The sequence below is a fragment of the Zootoca vivipara genome, chromosome Z, assembly GCF_963506605.1.
Source record: "Zootoca vivipara chromosome Z, rZooViv1.1, whole genome shotgun sequence".
NCBI classification, from domain to species: Eukaryota; Metazoa; Chordata; class Lepidosauria; order Squamata; family Lacertidae; genus Zootoca; species Zootoca vivipara.
Genome location: NC_083294.1, coordinates 2,929,234 through 2,945,651, shown reverse-complemented (window position 1 = coordinate 2,945,651; position 16,418 = coordinate 2,929,234). Strand labels below are relative to the sequence as shown.

General features: G+C 47.5%; 1 protein-coding gene across 2 annotated transcripts in view; it reads right to left on the bottom strand.

Moving 5' to 3' along the window:
* The window catches only part of LOC118084239 (collagen alpha-1(XXVII) chain), a 267,599-nt gene that overhangs the window by 139,999 nt on the left and 111,182 nt on the right, over nucleotides 1-16,418 (bottom strand). For both annotated transcript variants that reach the window (XM_060270658.1, XM_060270659.1), the window contains exons 16-17: nucleotides 15,935-15,979; nucleotides 6,571-6,624 (exon numbers count right to left, since the gene is read on the bottom strand). In XM_060270658.1, coding sequence (XP_060126641.1) covers nucleotides 6,571-6,624; nucleotides 15,935-15,979 — 99 coding nt within the window. The remainder of the gene's footprint in view (nucleotides 1-6,570; nucleotides 6,625-15,934; nucleotides 15,980-16,418) is intronic.

Here is a 16,418-nt window from a genome sequence, read left to right as displayed (position 1 = left end):
AAGTTTGGGGATGCCTGATCTATGTCAGGGACAAGGGGGAGGATCAAATCAATCTCACGCAATGGTTGAAGTGGGAATCAGACATGGGCGTACCCAGCATAGGGCATGGGGCAGCAGCTGCCCCCCCAGAAGCAATATATATATAAATAAAGTGAAGATCACGCAGCTCCTCAAGAAGCACAAGGCGGCCGCTGCAGCCGCCGCCGCCGCAGTGTCGCCGGGCCCACTGGCCCTGCTCAGCCCCTGCAGCAACGCCTCGAAGCGGTCATGACTGCAGCCGTGCCTTGCCTTGCCCTCACCTTCACCCTCACCCTCACCCGCCCCGCCACCCCCTCTCGCTCAAAGTCTGCCCCGTGCTCAGCCGGCGACTCCGCTGCCCGTTTCCCTCAAAGCGGGAAAGAGAGACGGCTCTGGAGCAAGTGCCTTGGAAACAAACTCCTCCTAGCAAGGCTGCGGAGCGCAGCGCGGTGAGCAGAGCCTGCGCTTGGAAGCGGCACTCCAGGAGCCGAGCCGGGCCAGGAAAGCGCAGTCGCTCGCGCCCCTTGAATGGCAGGAGGCGAAGCGGAGCACTCCGCCAGGCGCCCTTCTCTCTGCCGCCGCCAGCCAGGGATTAATTGAGCATCCTGAGAGGTGATTGGCTGGAGTCTTGGGAGGCATTTGCATGCACACCAGAGCTGAGGGAGGGAGGCTCCCCCTTGGATTTCTTTTCCCCTTCCCCGCCGAGGGAGGCTTCTTGTGGCTTACTCTCCCCATCACTCCTCCCTCCCCTCCCCATGCAGCGGACCCTCGATGATTTGGAATGAGCAGCCGAGGGAATGAGACCCAGCGCAGCTCGCCGCTGTCCCTAGGATCCATCCAGGTGGCTCCCGGGGAAGAGGCACCGGCAGCTGGCTATGGGGCAGCGATCCAGCCCTGGGAGCAGCACAAGCACCGGTCAGAGGAACCTGCCAGTAGACTAATGAGGGGGGGAGTGGTGGGGTGTTTGGAGGCTGCAGTTCTGGTCTGTTTGCACTTCTTTGGGAGGATCGCGGTGTCGTCGGGCCTGCTGGCCCACATTGCCACCCACTTTGTGGCCCCTCCCCTCATCGTGCCTTGGCCCCGCCCTAAACACCCATGGCTCCCCCCCCTAGTTTTGATCCTGGGTACGTCCATGGAATCAGGGGTGGGGAAAGGGCCTGCTCTGAATCATCATGGGTAGATGCAGAGCCCCAAAGACCCCAGAGGGTATTCCCCCTGCCATTTCCTCCCTAGGGGTGGGAGGAGGCCAGCAGTGTCTCCTATTCACCAAGAGGTTGCTATGGAGCAGGGCCGTCTCTAGGCCTGGGTTGGGTGGTGCAATGCGCCAGGGCGCCTGGCTACCAGGGGCGCTGCTGCACCCACCAGACAGCTGATGTCTGAGCCCTATGGCTCCACCGCTGCAGCCTCTCCTTTGGCCGCGGGAATCCCCTCAGCTGATGTCGCCTGCGGGAGCGGTGGTGGCAGAAGGGGCTCCCAAGGGGCCTCCTCCACATCTGGTGCCCGCCGCCCCACCTCTGGCACAGGCCGCGGCGTAGCAACCGCCTCCTGCTCCTCTAGCCACTGGGACAGCAGCAAGAGAGTACAGGTGGAGGCGGCGGTTGACCGGTCAGCCGGCCGGGGAACAAGCGGCACACTGTGGGACCCAGAATTCAACGCTTACGCTTGTTTCCTCCGGTGCGGATGGCCGCTCCATGTGGCCTCCGGGCTGGGGAGGTGGTGGGACCTGGGAAGCTGCCTGTGCCCTGGCTGGGGCAGAAAGGGGTCGGCGGTGTGACCTGGCAGTGGGACACCGTGCAGCAGGTGAGGGGCCCTGGGGACCCTGAGCGAGGGTGAGAGAGAGCAGCTTGGAGAAATGGAGGGACCTTTGCACCACGGCGCAAGATTTGCTTAAGGCGGCCCTGCTATGGAGGTAGCATGTGGGGGGGGGGAGAGTCTGCCAAGGAGGCAGCAGATCAGCCTCCAAGGATCTCACTGCAGCAGTGAGTACAGTGATACCTCGCAAGACGAATGCCCTGCAAGACGAATTTTTCGCAAGACGAATGCGTCTTGTGATCTGATGGTGACTCGCAAGATGAATTCGTTTTGTGAAAAATTCATCTTGCGAATCCCGGTTTCCCATAGGAATGCATTGAAATTTAATTAATGCGTTCCTATGGGCAAAAAAAGAAATTTCGATGCATTCCTTTGGGAAACTGTGATTCGCAAGACGTGCTGCTCATGTTCAGGGCGGCGGAAGCAGCGCCCGAAAGGGCTCCTTTTGGTGTGCTGTTCCCGCCACGTCCCCTCGCAACAGTAGGCTTGCTAGCCACTGTTCCAACTGCGCCTAGCAATAGGAGGGGGCGCCGGAGGGATGTTGCACCACGGCGCTGGATACCCTTAAGACAGCCCTGCTTAGGCCCCAGATAGTAGAATCATAGAATCATTGAGTTGGAAGAGACCACAAGGGCCATCCAGTCCAACCCCCTGCCAAGCAGGAAACACCATCAAAGCATTCTTGACAGGTGGCTGTCAAGCCTCCGCTTAAAGACCTCCAAAGAAGGAGACTCCACCACAGTCCTTGGCAGCAGGTTCCACTGCCGAACAGCTCTTACTGTCAGGAAGTTCTTCCTAATGTTTAGGTGGAATCTTCTTTCTTGTAGTTTGGATCCATTGCTCCGTGTCCGCTTCTCTGGAGCAGAAGAAAACAACCTTTCACCCTCTTCTATATGACATCCTTTGATATATTTGAACATGGCTATCATATCACCCCTGAACCTTCTCTTCTCCAGGCTAAACATACCCAGCTCCCTAAGCCGTTCCTCATAAGGCATCGTTTCCAGGCCTTTGACCATTTTGGTTGCCCTCCTCTGGACATGTTTCAGCTTGTCAGTATCCTTCTTGAACTGTGGTGCCCAGAACTGGACACAGTACTCCAGGTGAGGTCTGACCAGAGCAGAATACAGTGGTACTATTACTTCCCTTGATCAAGATGCTATACTCCTATTGATGCAGCCCAGAATTGTATTGGCTTTTTTAGCTGCTGCATCACACTGTTGACTCCAGACACCAGACATACTGACCAGGCGAATGAGATTCCCCAGCCACTATTACCAGTTCTTTAGATGGTTGAACAATTCATTGTAACGTTTTATTATTGCAGCTTTTATTGGTAACCATGTCGGTAGTCAGTGAATGAAAAGGGGCCTCAAAATTAGATGTGTGCACTTTCATAGAAAATGGAACAAGGTGGTCAATAACATGAAAAGACAATGCTGATATAATAGCGTTAGTAAAAGCATCAGTAAGGTAAAGGTAAAGGGACCCCTGACCATGAGGTCCAGTCGTGACTGACTCTGGGGTTGCGACGCTCATCTCGTGTTATTGGCCGAGGGAGCTGGGTCATGTGACCAGCATGACGAAGCCGCTTCTGGCGAACCAGAGCAGCACACGGAAACGGCGTTTAACTTCCCTATTTATCTACTTGCACTTTGAGGTGCTTTCGAACTGCTAGGTTGGCAGCAGCTGGGACCGAGCAACGGGAGCTCACCCCGTCGCAGGGATTCGAACCGCCGACCTTCTGATCGGCAAGCCCTAGGCTCTGTGGTTTAACCCACAGCGCCACCTGCATCCCCAATAGCAACAGGAGCTCACCCCATTGTGGGGATTCGAACCGCCAACCTTCCGATCGGCAAGCCCTAGGGGTCAGTGGTTTAGACCACAGCGCCACAAAGCATCAGTACTAAATTGATAAAAATGGGTTGGTAAAAAAAAATATTCTTGGTCCAAAGGACTGTCGGAACAATTCCATTCTCAAAAGACATCTAAAAGAAAATAGGGGCAATTCCTGCCAAATGTATTTGCAGAGAGTTCCACAGGACATGACCTGCCATGTTAAAAGCTCCACCCCCCCAAAAAAATGTCCCGTCAGAGGATCTAATTGATTAAGGTGAAACATTGTTAATATAATTATTATTAATCATGAAAATAATCTGCTTATTTGTATGCATGCTCCTTTTTCATAAAATTGTGTCCAAAGGGGCTCACAACAACACATCAAACAATAAAGAAAGCAGTTCAGAAATAATAATGAATACCCGTTTTACAAATAGCATGCACACAGATGAGTCATGGCGGTCTAATAGCTATGACTTGAATCATAGCATCATAGAATCATAGAGTTGGAAGAGACCACAAGGGCCATCCAGTCCAACCCCCTGCCAAGCAGGAAACACCATCTTGTGGGGTGCCTCAGGGTTCCGTCCTCTCGCCCCATGCTTTTTAACATCTATATGAAGGCGCTGGGAGAGATCATCAGGGGGTTTGGGCTGGGTGTTCATCAGTATGCGGATGATACCCAGCTCTACCTCTCTATCCAATCAGAACCAGTGAAGGCGGTGAAGGTCCTGTGTGAGTGTCTGGAGGCGGTTGGAGGTTGGATGGCGGCTAACAGATTGAGCTTGAATCCTGACAAGACAGAAGGACTGTTTGTGGGGAACAGGAGGAGGGCAGGTGTGGGGGACTCCCTGGTCCTGAATGGGGTAACTGTGCCCCTGAAGGACCAGGTGCGCAGCCTGGGAGTCATTCTGGACTCACAGCTGTCCATGGAGGCGCAGCTCAACTCTGTGTCCAGGGCAGCTGTCTATCAGCTCCATCTGGTACACAGGCTGAGACCCTACCTGCCTGCAGACTGTCTTGCCAGAGTGGTGCATGCTCTAGTTATCTCCCACTTGGACTACTGCAATGTGCTCTATGTGGGGCTACCTTTGAAGGTGATCCAGAAACTACAACTAATCCAGAATGCGGCAGCTAGAGTGGTGACTGGTATCTGGGCTTTTACGTTCTTTGATGGAGAATGTGGGGAATCCCTTTCTGCCTGAAGGCCATGTTCCTTTCTGGGTAACTTTCTAAGGGTAAGGTAGGAAAGAAGCAAGAGTGGGCGGAGCCACTAATGTGAATATTTCTTTTTTCTTTTTTCCAAATAATTTTTATTCATTTTATACCACATACAAATATCAAAAATATAAAAAATAAAAGAAAAAAGAGGGGGGGGGGAAAGAATCCAATATCAGAGGAGGAAACAACACCAAAGCATTCCTGACAGATGGCTGTCAAGCCTCCGCTTAAAGACCTCCAAAGGAGACTCCACCGCACTCCTTGGCAGCAAATTCCACTGCCGAACAGCTCTTACTGTCGTCAGGAAGTTCTTCCTAATGTTGAGGTGGAATCTTCTTTCTTGTAGTTTGAATCCATTGCTTCGTGTCCGCTTCTCTGGAGCAGCAGAAAACAACCTTTCTCCCTCCTCTATATGACATCCTTTTCTATATTTGAACATGGCTATCATATCACCCCTTAACCTTCTCTTCTCCAGGCTAAACATACCCAGCATCCTAAGCCGTTCCTCATAAGGCATCGTTTCTATGCCTTTGACCATTTTGGTTGCCCTCTTCTGGACACGTTCCAGCTTGTCAGTATCCTTCTTGAACTGTGGTGCCCAGAACTGGACACAGTACTCCAGGTGAGGTCTGACCAGAGCAGAATACAGTGGTACTATTACTTCCCTTGATCTAGATGCTATACTCCTATTGATGCAGCCCAGAATTGCATTGGCTTTTTTAGCTGCTCCATCACACTGTTGACTCATGTCAAGTTGGTGGTCCACCAAGACTCCTAGATCCTTTTACCATGTACTGCTCTCAAGCCAGGTGTCTCCCATCCTGTATTTGTGCCTTTCACTTTTTTTTTTTTTGCCCAAGTGTGGTGCTTTACATTTCTCCTTGTTAAAATTCATCTTGTTTGCTTTGGCCCAGTTGTCTAATCTGTGAAGGTCATTTGGAAGTGTGATCCTGTCCTCTGGGGTATTAGCCACCCCTCCCAATTTGATGTCATCTGCAAACTTGCTCAGGATGCCCTCAAGCCCATCATCCAAGTCATTGATAAAGATGTTGAAGAAGACTGGGCCCAAGACAGAACCCTGTGGCACCCCACTAGTCACTTCTCTCCAGGATGAAGAGGAGCCATGGATGAGCACCCTTTGGGTTCGGTCAATCAGCCAGTTCCAAATCCACTGAATGGGAGCATTGTCTAGCCCGCATTTTACCAGCTTCTTTACAAGAATATCATGGGGCACCTTGTCAAAGGCCTTGCTGAAATCAAGATAGGCTATATCCACTCTCGCTAGTGCAGTTCTTTTCAGATGAATGGAGGGCACAGGAAGGGAGCAGGGAGAGATGCCGTTCTGAACACTGCTAAGGTCATTTGGAAATGTGATCCTGTCCTCTGGGATATTAGCCACCCCTCCCCATTTGGTGTCATCAGCAAACTTGCTCAGGATGCCCTCAAGCCCATCATCCAAGTCATTGATAAAGATGTTGAAGAAGACTGGGCCCAAGACAGAACCCTGTGGCACCCCACTAGTCATGAAGAGAGGGTAATTTTGGTAATTTGATATAAAAAAACCAAGAAGTTTTAATTGGAAGGAAAGTGGGTTTGGAGTGCAATAATGTCACCAAGGGCGGGTGGTGGGTGGGAATCAGGTGAAGCAATGCCTCAAGATTTATATTTAAAATCAGTTACCTTGTCTCCTTGGAATCCAGCGTCTCCTGGAACACCGGGCACTCCCTGATCACCCTGAACACATACCACCAAAGAAAGTTACAACAGACGTCATATAATAATAATATTATTATCCCCCAGAGTGGCTGGGGGAACCCGACCAGATGGGTGGGGTATAAATAAATTATTATTATTATTATTATTATTATTATTATTATTATTATCAATAATAATAATAATAATAATAATAATTTATTTATACCCTGCCCATCTGGCTGGGTCTCCCCAGCCACTCTGGGTGGCTCCATGCAAATATTAAAAACAGTACAGCATCAAACATTAAAAACAGATATTCCCGAAACAGGGATAAAACACATGCCCACGTTTATAGAAAAGGACTTGGTTTTACTGGAGCAGCAGAAATGTCTTTTCCAGGCTTGTTCAAGGCAGGCTTGGTGGCAAACAAAAACAAAAACTGAGAGCAGAACAGGACTTCTAAGTGAAGTGGGCCATTTCCCCACACCAATGACAGGAGGACAGAACTCATCACAAGGTCCTTCCTTGACGAATCACCAGTCAATTAATGGTGCACAAAAGTGCTTATATGTTGGTCTAAACCCATTCTGAATTGGTCCAGCCCCTTTTCCCGAACCATCCAAGTTGGCGAGTGACATCCTCCTCATTCCTCCTTATCCCTTGTAAAGGATGAGCTTCTCCGTTGCAACTAGTCATAAGGGCTGCACTACAGTGGTTGTTGTTTAGTTGTTTAGTCGTCTCCAACTCTTCGTGACCCCATGGACCAGAGCACGCCAGGCACTCCTGTCTTCCACTGCCTCCCGCAGTTTGGTCAGACTCATGTTCGTAGCTTCAAGAACACTGAAGGAAATCAGGGCTGATTTCCTTCAGAATGAACAGGTTTGATCTTCTTGCAGTCCATGGGATTCTCAAGAGTCTCCTCCAGCACCAAAATGCAAAAGCATCAATTCTTCAGCGATCAGCCTTCTTGATGGTCCAGCTCTCACTTCCATACATCACTACTGGGAAAACCATAGCTTTGACTATACGCACCTTTGTTGGCAAGATGATGTTTCGGTTTTTTAGATGCTGTCTAGGTTTGTCATCGCTTTTCTCCCAAGAAGCAGGAGTCTTTTAATTTCGTGGCTGTTGTCACCATCTGCAGTGATCATGGAGCCCAAGAGTAAAATCTCTCACTGCCTGCATTTCTTCCCCTTCTGTTTGCCAGGAGGTGATGGGACCAGTGGCCATGATCTTGGTTTTTTTGATGTTGAGCTTCAGACCATCTTTTGCGCTCTCCTCTTTCACCCTCATTCAAAGGTTCTTTAATTCCTCCTCCCTTTCTGCCATCAAGGTTGTGTCATCAGCATATCTGAGGTTGTTGATATTTCTTCCAGCAATCTGAATTCTGGCTTGGGATTCATCCAGTCCAGCCTTTCGCGTGATGAATTCTGCACTTCTTCTATTGCCAGAGAACAGACTAAATCCCAGACATTTACTATTCATTTGATAACTCCCCCCCAGGCACCGTTTTAGCCCCATCCCCAGACATTACCGGGATTTTCTGGTTTATATGGAGACCCTACTGTAGTGCAAGAAGATCAAACCTATCCATTCGGAAGGAAATCATTCCTGAGTGCTCAATGGAAGGACAGATCCTGAAGTTGAGGCTCCAATACTTTGGCCACCTCATGTGAAGAGAAGACTCCCTGGAAAAGACCCTGATGTTGGGAAAGATGGAGGGCACAAGGAGAAGGGGACGACAGAGGACGAGATGGTTGGACAGTGTTCTCAAAGCTACGGACATGAGTCTGACCAAACTGCGGGAGGCAGTGGAAGACAGGAGTGCCTGGTGTGCTCTGGTCCATGGGGTCACAAAGAGTTGGACATGACTAAACGACTAAAGAACAACAGAAAATTGGAGATGTGTATAAGATCCTCCACCAGCAGAGCCAAGATGCAGTTGCATCGATCCTGCAACACTTTGGTGGAAGGAGAGAGGCATCAGGTCGTGCCAAGCAGGATGTGGGATGCCCTCAAAACCTGCAAGTGCTTCTCCCAGAACTCTGCAAGTCAGCAAGAAGCAGCAGATGGAACAAGTTAGGTCCCGGGATGCTGATCTCATCTGGTTTGAGTTAATAATTCGGAAAAGCTTGCTGGCTCCTGGCAGGACAGAGGACATTTGGAGTGCCATGCTGTTGCTGCTGCTGAGCCAGCATCTTGGGCTTCATAGAATAATAGAATCCTAGAGTTGGAAGAGACCATGAGGGCCATCCAGTCCAACCCCCTGCCAAGCAGGAAACACCACCAAAGCATTCTGGACATATGCCTGTCAAGCCTCCGCTTAAAGACCTCCAAAGAAGGAGAATCCACCCCACTCCTTGGCACTAAGTTCCACTGCCGAACAGCTCTTACTGTCAGGAAGTTCTTCCTAATGTTGAGGTGGAATCTTCTTTCTTGTAGTTTGAATCCATTGCTCCGTGTCCGCTTCTCTGGAGCAGCAGAAAACAACCTTTCACCCTCTTCTATATGACAACCTTTGATATACAGTGGTGCCTCGCTAGACGAATGCCCTGATAGACAAAAATTCCGCTTAACGAAAGAATTTTCTGATCGGAGGTTGCCTCGCTATATGACGAGATTTTCTATGGCCACCGCTTCGTCTTGCGAAGCGTGGCCATAAAAACCTCCAATCAGAAAATCAGGGCATTCATCTAGCGAAAGGGGAACCAGCTGTAGCAAGGGAAGAAGGCAAAGGAAGCTCAGCTGAGAGGCGCTGACAGCTGTCACCGCCTCTCAGCTGATCTCCCTTTGCCTTCTTTCCCTGATGCAGCTGGTTCCCCTTTGTGTTCCGCTGGCAGAGACCAGCGGAACACAAAGAGGAACTAGCGGGGGAGGAACTAGGTGTCCGCCTGCTTGCCTTCGCCGAGGCGGCGCTTTCTTGGCGAAGGCAAGGGGGCGGGCTAGGTAGGTGTCCCACGCTTGCCGGCATGGAGCGCGGTTTCGGAGGTCTCCGAGGCCGCGCTCCATGTCGGGGGAGGCAGGCAAGACGCGGCGGCGGGGGAACGTCTTTCCCCGCCACCGCGTCTTGCCACGCACAGCCGGCATGGAGCGCGGTTTCGGAGGTCTCCGAAGCCGCGCTCCATGTCGGGGGAGGCAGGCAAGACACAGCGATGGGGGAACGTCTTCCCCTACCACCGCGTCTTGCCGCGCACTGCCGGCATGGAGTGTGGCTTCGGAGGTCTCCCGAAGCCGCGCTCCATGTCGGGGAAGGTCTCCCCCCGCCGCCGCTTCTCACCGCTTCTCGCCGACATGGGGCTTGGCAGAGGTGGGGGAAAGGTGCAGGATCGTTCCTTCGCCTTTTCCCCACCCCGCCCGACAGAGCAGGATCCGACGAAGCTTCTGAAGCTTCGTCCGATCCAGCTCTGTCGTTGGCAGCAGCGGCGCTTGCTCTCTTGGCTCGGGGAAGCGCCTGCCTGCCTTCCCCGAGCGAAGAGAACAAGCGCCGCCGCCGCCACGAGTTCCCCCCCGGAGCCCATAGGAACACATTAATTGACTTTTAATGCATTCCTATGGGAAACGGTGCCTTGCTAGATGAAATTTTCGTAGGACGAATTGAGTCCTGGAACAAATTAATTTCGTCTAGCGAGGCACCACTGTATTTGAACATGGATATCATATCACCCCTTAACCTTCTCTTCTCCAGGCTAAACATACCCAGCTCCCTAAGCTGTTCCTCATAAGGCATCGTTTCCAGGCCTTTGACCATTTTGGTTGCCCTCTTCTGGACATGTTCCAGCTTGTCAGTATCCTTCTTGAACACACTGTTGACTCATGTCAAGTTTGTGGTCTACCAAGACTCCTAGATCCTTTTCACATGTACTCTCAATTCAGGTGTCTCCCATCCTGTATTTGTGCCTTTCATTTTTGTTGCTCAAGTGTAGTACTTTCTCCTTGCTAAAATTCATCTTGTTTGCTTTGGCCCAGTTGTCTAATCTGTTCAGGTCATTTTGAAGTGTGATCCTGTCCTCTGGGGTATTAGCCACCCCTCCCAATTTGGCGTCATCTGCAAACTTGCTCAGACCCAAGGGATACTTCCCTGCCTGTCTGGAGCCCAGTAAAGTTGGGGTTCTGTGCTGACCCGGAAACTACAACTAATCCAGAATGCAGCAGCTAGACTGGTGACTGGGAGCGGCCGCCGAGACCACATAACACCGGTCTTGAAAGATCTACACTGGCTCCCAGTACGTTTCCGAGCACAATTCGAAGTGTTGGTGCTGACCTTTAAAGCCCTAAATGCCGTTGGTCCAGTATATCTGAAGGAGCATCGCCACCCCCACCGTTCTCCCCGGACACTGAGGTCCAGCACCGAGGGCCTTCTGGTGGTTCCCTCGCTATGAGAAGCCATGTTACAGGGAACCAGGCAGAGGGCCTTCTTGGTAGTGGCACCCACCCTGTGGAACGTCTTCCCCCCAGATGTCAAAAAGAAAATTAACTACCAGACTTTTAGAGGACATCTGAAGGCAGCCCTGTTTAGGGAGGCTTTTAATGTTTAATTGATTGTTTTATTTTATTTTTCTGTTGAAAGCCACCCAGAGTGGCTGGGGGAACCTGGCCAGATGGGCAGGGTATAAATAAATAATAATAATAATAATAATAATAATAATAATAATAATAATAATAATTATTATTATTATTATTATTATTAGCAACCTACTGAGGAACACACTCCGGTCAAGCAGAAGCAGTCAAGGGCTTCTGTAGTTGGTCAAGGCTGGGTGAGGGGTGTGGCCTAGTGACATACCTGCCAAGTCTCCCACTGAAAAATGCGGGAACAGCAGCGGCGCGACACTGAAAGTTGCGTAGAAGCAACTTCCCGGGCCGCTCTGCCCATGTGTGGGCATCGGAAATAGGGCAGAGCGGCACCGGAAGTCGCTTCTTCGCGTGCCTGGCGGCCATCTTGGTGGGGGCCGCATGCGGCCCCCACCAAGATGCCCCCCCCACCATGCGGCCCCCACCAAGATAGCCACCGCCATGCGGCCACCACCAAGACGGCCCCCACCATGTGGCCACCACTAAGATGGCCACCGCCTTAATTAAGGAAAATGTGATAAAATGATACATAATGGTTTAGAATTAAAAATAAGTATAGAGTCGGTCTATCTATAAACATCTATTAGGGGTCACGAAGAGTCGGACATGACTAAATGACTAAACAACAACAACATAGATAGAAAATATGATAATAGATTAAGAAATAGAAATTGCTAAAGAGGATTTGCAGTAAATCGCAGTATGGGTGGCTCGAGGATGTCACCTTAAAATGATTAGAAAAGAAGTTAAGTTTATGGAATCTTGTATTTTTGTTGTTGTGGTTTATTTGATCCTGTTTTTTTCCTGTTTTGTATTTGTGTATTGTACATGTAGTGTTTTGTTTCTAATAGATGTTTATAAAATTAATAAACAAAACCTGGGGGGGAAACCAAGATGGTCGCCGGGCCTGCGTCGAAGCGACTTCCGGTGCCGCTCTGCCCTATTTCCGGTGCCCACACACGGTCAGAGCAGCACCCAAAAGGGAGGCTCCCTGGCAGGTAGGAAATCCGGGGGATTTCCGGGATTTTTCTTCCTTCGGGAGAACAGCGGGAAACAAATTAAAATCCGGGGGTTTCACGGGGGTTTCCCGTGAACAGTGGGACACTTGGCAGCTAAGCCTAGTGACCACTCAAAGGGTTTGTCTATCTGATTAGCTACTCTGATATATGGGTTTTTAAATTTTGATGCTTTCCAATCCCATGGGTTTTTAAAGCATTTTGAAGTTACTGGGTATTTTGCTGACTTTTATTCTGTCTTACTTCAAACATTCAAAAGTAATATGGGTGATAATTGGGCCAACGTAATATGGGTGATAATGGGCCAACTTATCGAATTTTCATAGAGGAGGAAGATGGTGTATTTAAAGTAAAGGAATATATAGAAATTAAAAAATATTTAAATAATTGGCTACAATATTTCCAAATTAACCAAAGGTTTCAAATAGATAAAAAAGTTGGATTTGAAAAGGGAAAATCAAAATTGGAAGAAATATTAATTGGCAACAAAGATAAATATACAGTATCACAAATTTATATCAAATGTATTGTTAAAATGGTAAACTGAGGAGGAACTAACTAAAAGTTTTATGATCAAATGGAGCCAGGATTTGGGGAAAATAATTAATTTTCAGAGATGGGAACAATTATAGAAAAGAGATTCAAAATTCACCCCAAATTTTGATCTGATAGAAAATTTATTAAAAATGCAAAACCAATGGCATCTAACGCCGAACAAATTGGTCAGAATGTACCCGGGAGCCAGCAATATTTGTTGGAGATGCCACAAAGATATAGGTACCTATATGCATGCGTGGTGGAACATTTTAGTAATATCAAGGAGTTCTGGGAATTGATATATAAAAATATATATATTGAAGTATTCGTTTAAAAAACAACCAGAATTTTTTTTTACTAGGAATGCTAGGTGACGATATAAAACCCAAGGATAGATGTATAGTGAGTTATGCGACGGCTACAGCTTCGATTATTAATAGCAAAAGCGTGGAAATCACAAGATGTCCCAAATAAGGAAGATTGGTTACAAAAATTATTATCATATTACAATCTCGCAAAAAATAATAATGAGGCTATAAAAGAAGTGAAACCGGAAGAAAGCGAAAGCAATTGGAAATTGTTTACGGACTATATAAATGCATTTGTGGAAAGACCAACTCTTCTCTCAGATGTTTAATGGTTCTAGAAATTAGATTAGCCAGATAAATATTATATTGATATTTGACAATTTAGTTTGTTATACTATAAATTAATCTAGTTTATTACGTTATAAATTAAATAATTATAGAAGGAGTGGTCAACATAGGGTTAGGTACAGAAGTCCAGTTTAGGCTGAGAAGTATGTATAGTATAGTATACTAAAATTGTAATGTAATGTAACTTTTTGTAATTTCTCTTTTTGTTTTTATGTATAAAGGAAATAATTAATAAAGTTTTTAAAAAAATCTTATAAAAAGAAAAAGGAAAAAGTTATTTATTTATTTATTTTAAAATAAAAACAAATTATTGATTATCTATTTTTTTCATTCAGTTTTAGTTGCCAGGTTTTTGGAAACTGCTTTAGGAATGCCACATTCCACAATGGGTAGTGTTCTTAGCAACATAGGCTATACAGATGTCACACCTGCGCAAGGTAAAAGCCCCCTTTTGGGACCTCAAAACTCAGCCAGCAGACCCTGCCGGGCATGCTGGGAAAACAACCTACAGGGGAGGTAGCAAATCATTGCCCTCTAGCAGCGTCTATACTGTTACTGCAGCTAAAAAAAGCTTCCTTGTGTATTTGATGACCCTATACGGTATAATGTTGTATGTATGTGACTCTAAAGCTTGGGTTCAATTTTATATCTGACTACAGATATAATGGTCCAAAAACTGATCAATAAAATTTTTAAAATCATTTTGTGTGTGAGTTTTTTTTATCAAATCTCTTTGAAAGTCAGATTTTATATAATCTTTAATGAAAACTCATCAAATTATTATACAGGGAAATGGGGTTGTAAAAAAGTCATCACCCTAATACTGTATTCTACAAGATGGACCACAACATAAAAATAATGGGTGGGATCCTACTAAGTCATTCTTAAGAGTTGACCTGTTGAAATTAAGAGACTTAAATTTCAATGGGTCTACTCTGGGCGTGGCTAACGTTGGATCTTATCCAATGTATATTTCACTGGGAAATTAGAATTGCAGAGAAAAATTATAGCTAAAAGCATAATCCTGAAGCAGGCATCCCCAAACTGTGGCCCTCCAGATGTTTTGGCCTACAACTCCCATGATCCCTAGCTAAGAGGACCAGTGGTCAGGGAAGATGGGAATTGTAGTCCAAAACATCTGGAGGGCCGAAGTTTGGGGATGCCTATCCTAAAGTCTCTTGATGGAGAACAAATTGGTTGAGGTTGAATCCTGACAAGACAGAATTACTATTTGTGGGGGACAGGAGGCAGGCAGGTGTGGGGGACTCATTGGTCCTGAATCAGGTAACTGTGGCCCTGAAGGACCAGGTGTGCAGCCTGGGAGTCATTTTGGACTCACAGCTGTCCATGGAGGCGCAGGTTAATTCTGTATCCAGGGCAGCTGTCTATCAGCTCCATCTGGTATGTAGGCTGAGTCCCTACCTGCCCGCGGACTGTCTCGCCAGAGTGGTGCATGCTCTAGTTATCTCCCGCTTGGACTACTGCAATGCGCTCTACGTGGGGCTACCTTTGAAGGTGACCCGGAAACTACAACTAATCCAAAATGTGGCTGCTAGACTGGTGACTGGGAGCGGCCGCCAAGACCACATACGTTTCCGAGCACAGTTCAAAGTGTTGGTGCTGACCTTGAAAGCCCTAAACGGCCTCGGTCCTGTATACCTGAAAGAGCGTCTCCACCCCCATCGTTCTGCCCGGACACTGAGGTCCAGTCCCGAGGGCCTTCTGGCGGTTCCCCCGCTGTGAGAAGCCAAGTTACAGGGAACCAGGCAGAGGGCCTTCTTGGTGGTGGCGCCCGCCCTGTGGAACGCCCTCCCATCAGATGTTAAAGAGAAAAACAACTACCCGACTTTTGGAGGACATCTGAAGGCAGCCCCATTTAGGGAGGCTTTTAATCTTTCAGAAATGAGTGTATTTTAATATTTCTGTTGGAAGCCACCCAGAGTGGCTGGGGAAACCCAGCCAGATGGGTGGGGTATAAATAAATTACTATTACTATTACTATTACTATTATTACTATTACTATTATTACTATTACTATTATTACTATTATTATTATTATTATTATTATTATTATTATCACAAAATATCTACCTGTGCATATAAAACCCCAAAGGCTGTACCTATCTAAGTTATAAGCAGAATAAACCCACTGAAACCAATTGGCCTAATTAATCATATTCATTAATTTCAACGGATCTACTCTGAGTATACACTAAGTAGTGCTAATGTTGTACACAACCCCCATATTTCTTCCCCAGAAAACCGAAGTGATTTTTGCCACCAAAAATGACAAAACAGCCCTAGATCATATTAAATTGTAAGACATTGCTATATAGATCCATCCCCTTTAATTCTGGGAACCTGTCACAAAACAAGATGGGACCGATCTTGAGAGCGTTAAATCTTTGTTTTTCCAGTATGCTCTAAACTCAGATATACAGATCGGAAAGACTGGCAAACTAAGGGAGTTATAAGTAATGAGGTCCCTAAATATCACACAGTGTGAGGAAAACAGGATCTTGCATGCAGAGAGATAACAACCGTGCAATAAGGGAATATTCAGATCACCTTATCACCTTTCAGTCCACTCTCTCCAGGATTTCCCATCAGCCCCTAAGAAAGAGAAAAGAGAGAGTGAGACCAAAGTGAATGGAAACATTGTCCTTCATTCCAAATCTAAGAGCCATGGAATCATAGAATCATAGAATCCTAGAGATGGAAGAGACCACAAGGGTCATCCAGTCCAACTCCCTGCCAAGCAGGAAACACAATCAAAGCATTTTTGTGTTTTTGTGCTTGGCAGGGGGTTGGACTGGATGACCCTTGTGGTCTCTTCCAAATCTAGGATTCTATGATTCATTCCAGACATATGCCTGACAGTAATTCGTGGTCGGGTCAGCTAGTAGAATCATAGAATCCTAGAGTTGGAAGAGACCACAAGGGCCATCCAGTTCAACCCCCTGCCAAGCAGGAAACACCACCAAAGCATTCCTGACAGATGGCCGTCAAGCCTCTGCTTAAAGATCTCCAAAGAAGGAGACTCCACCACACT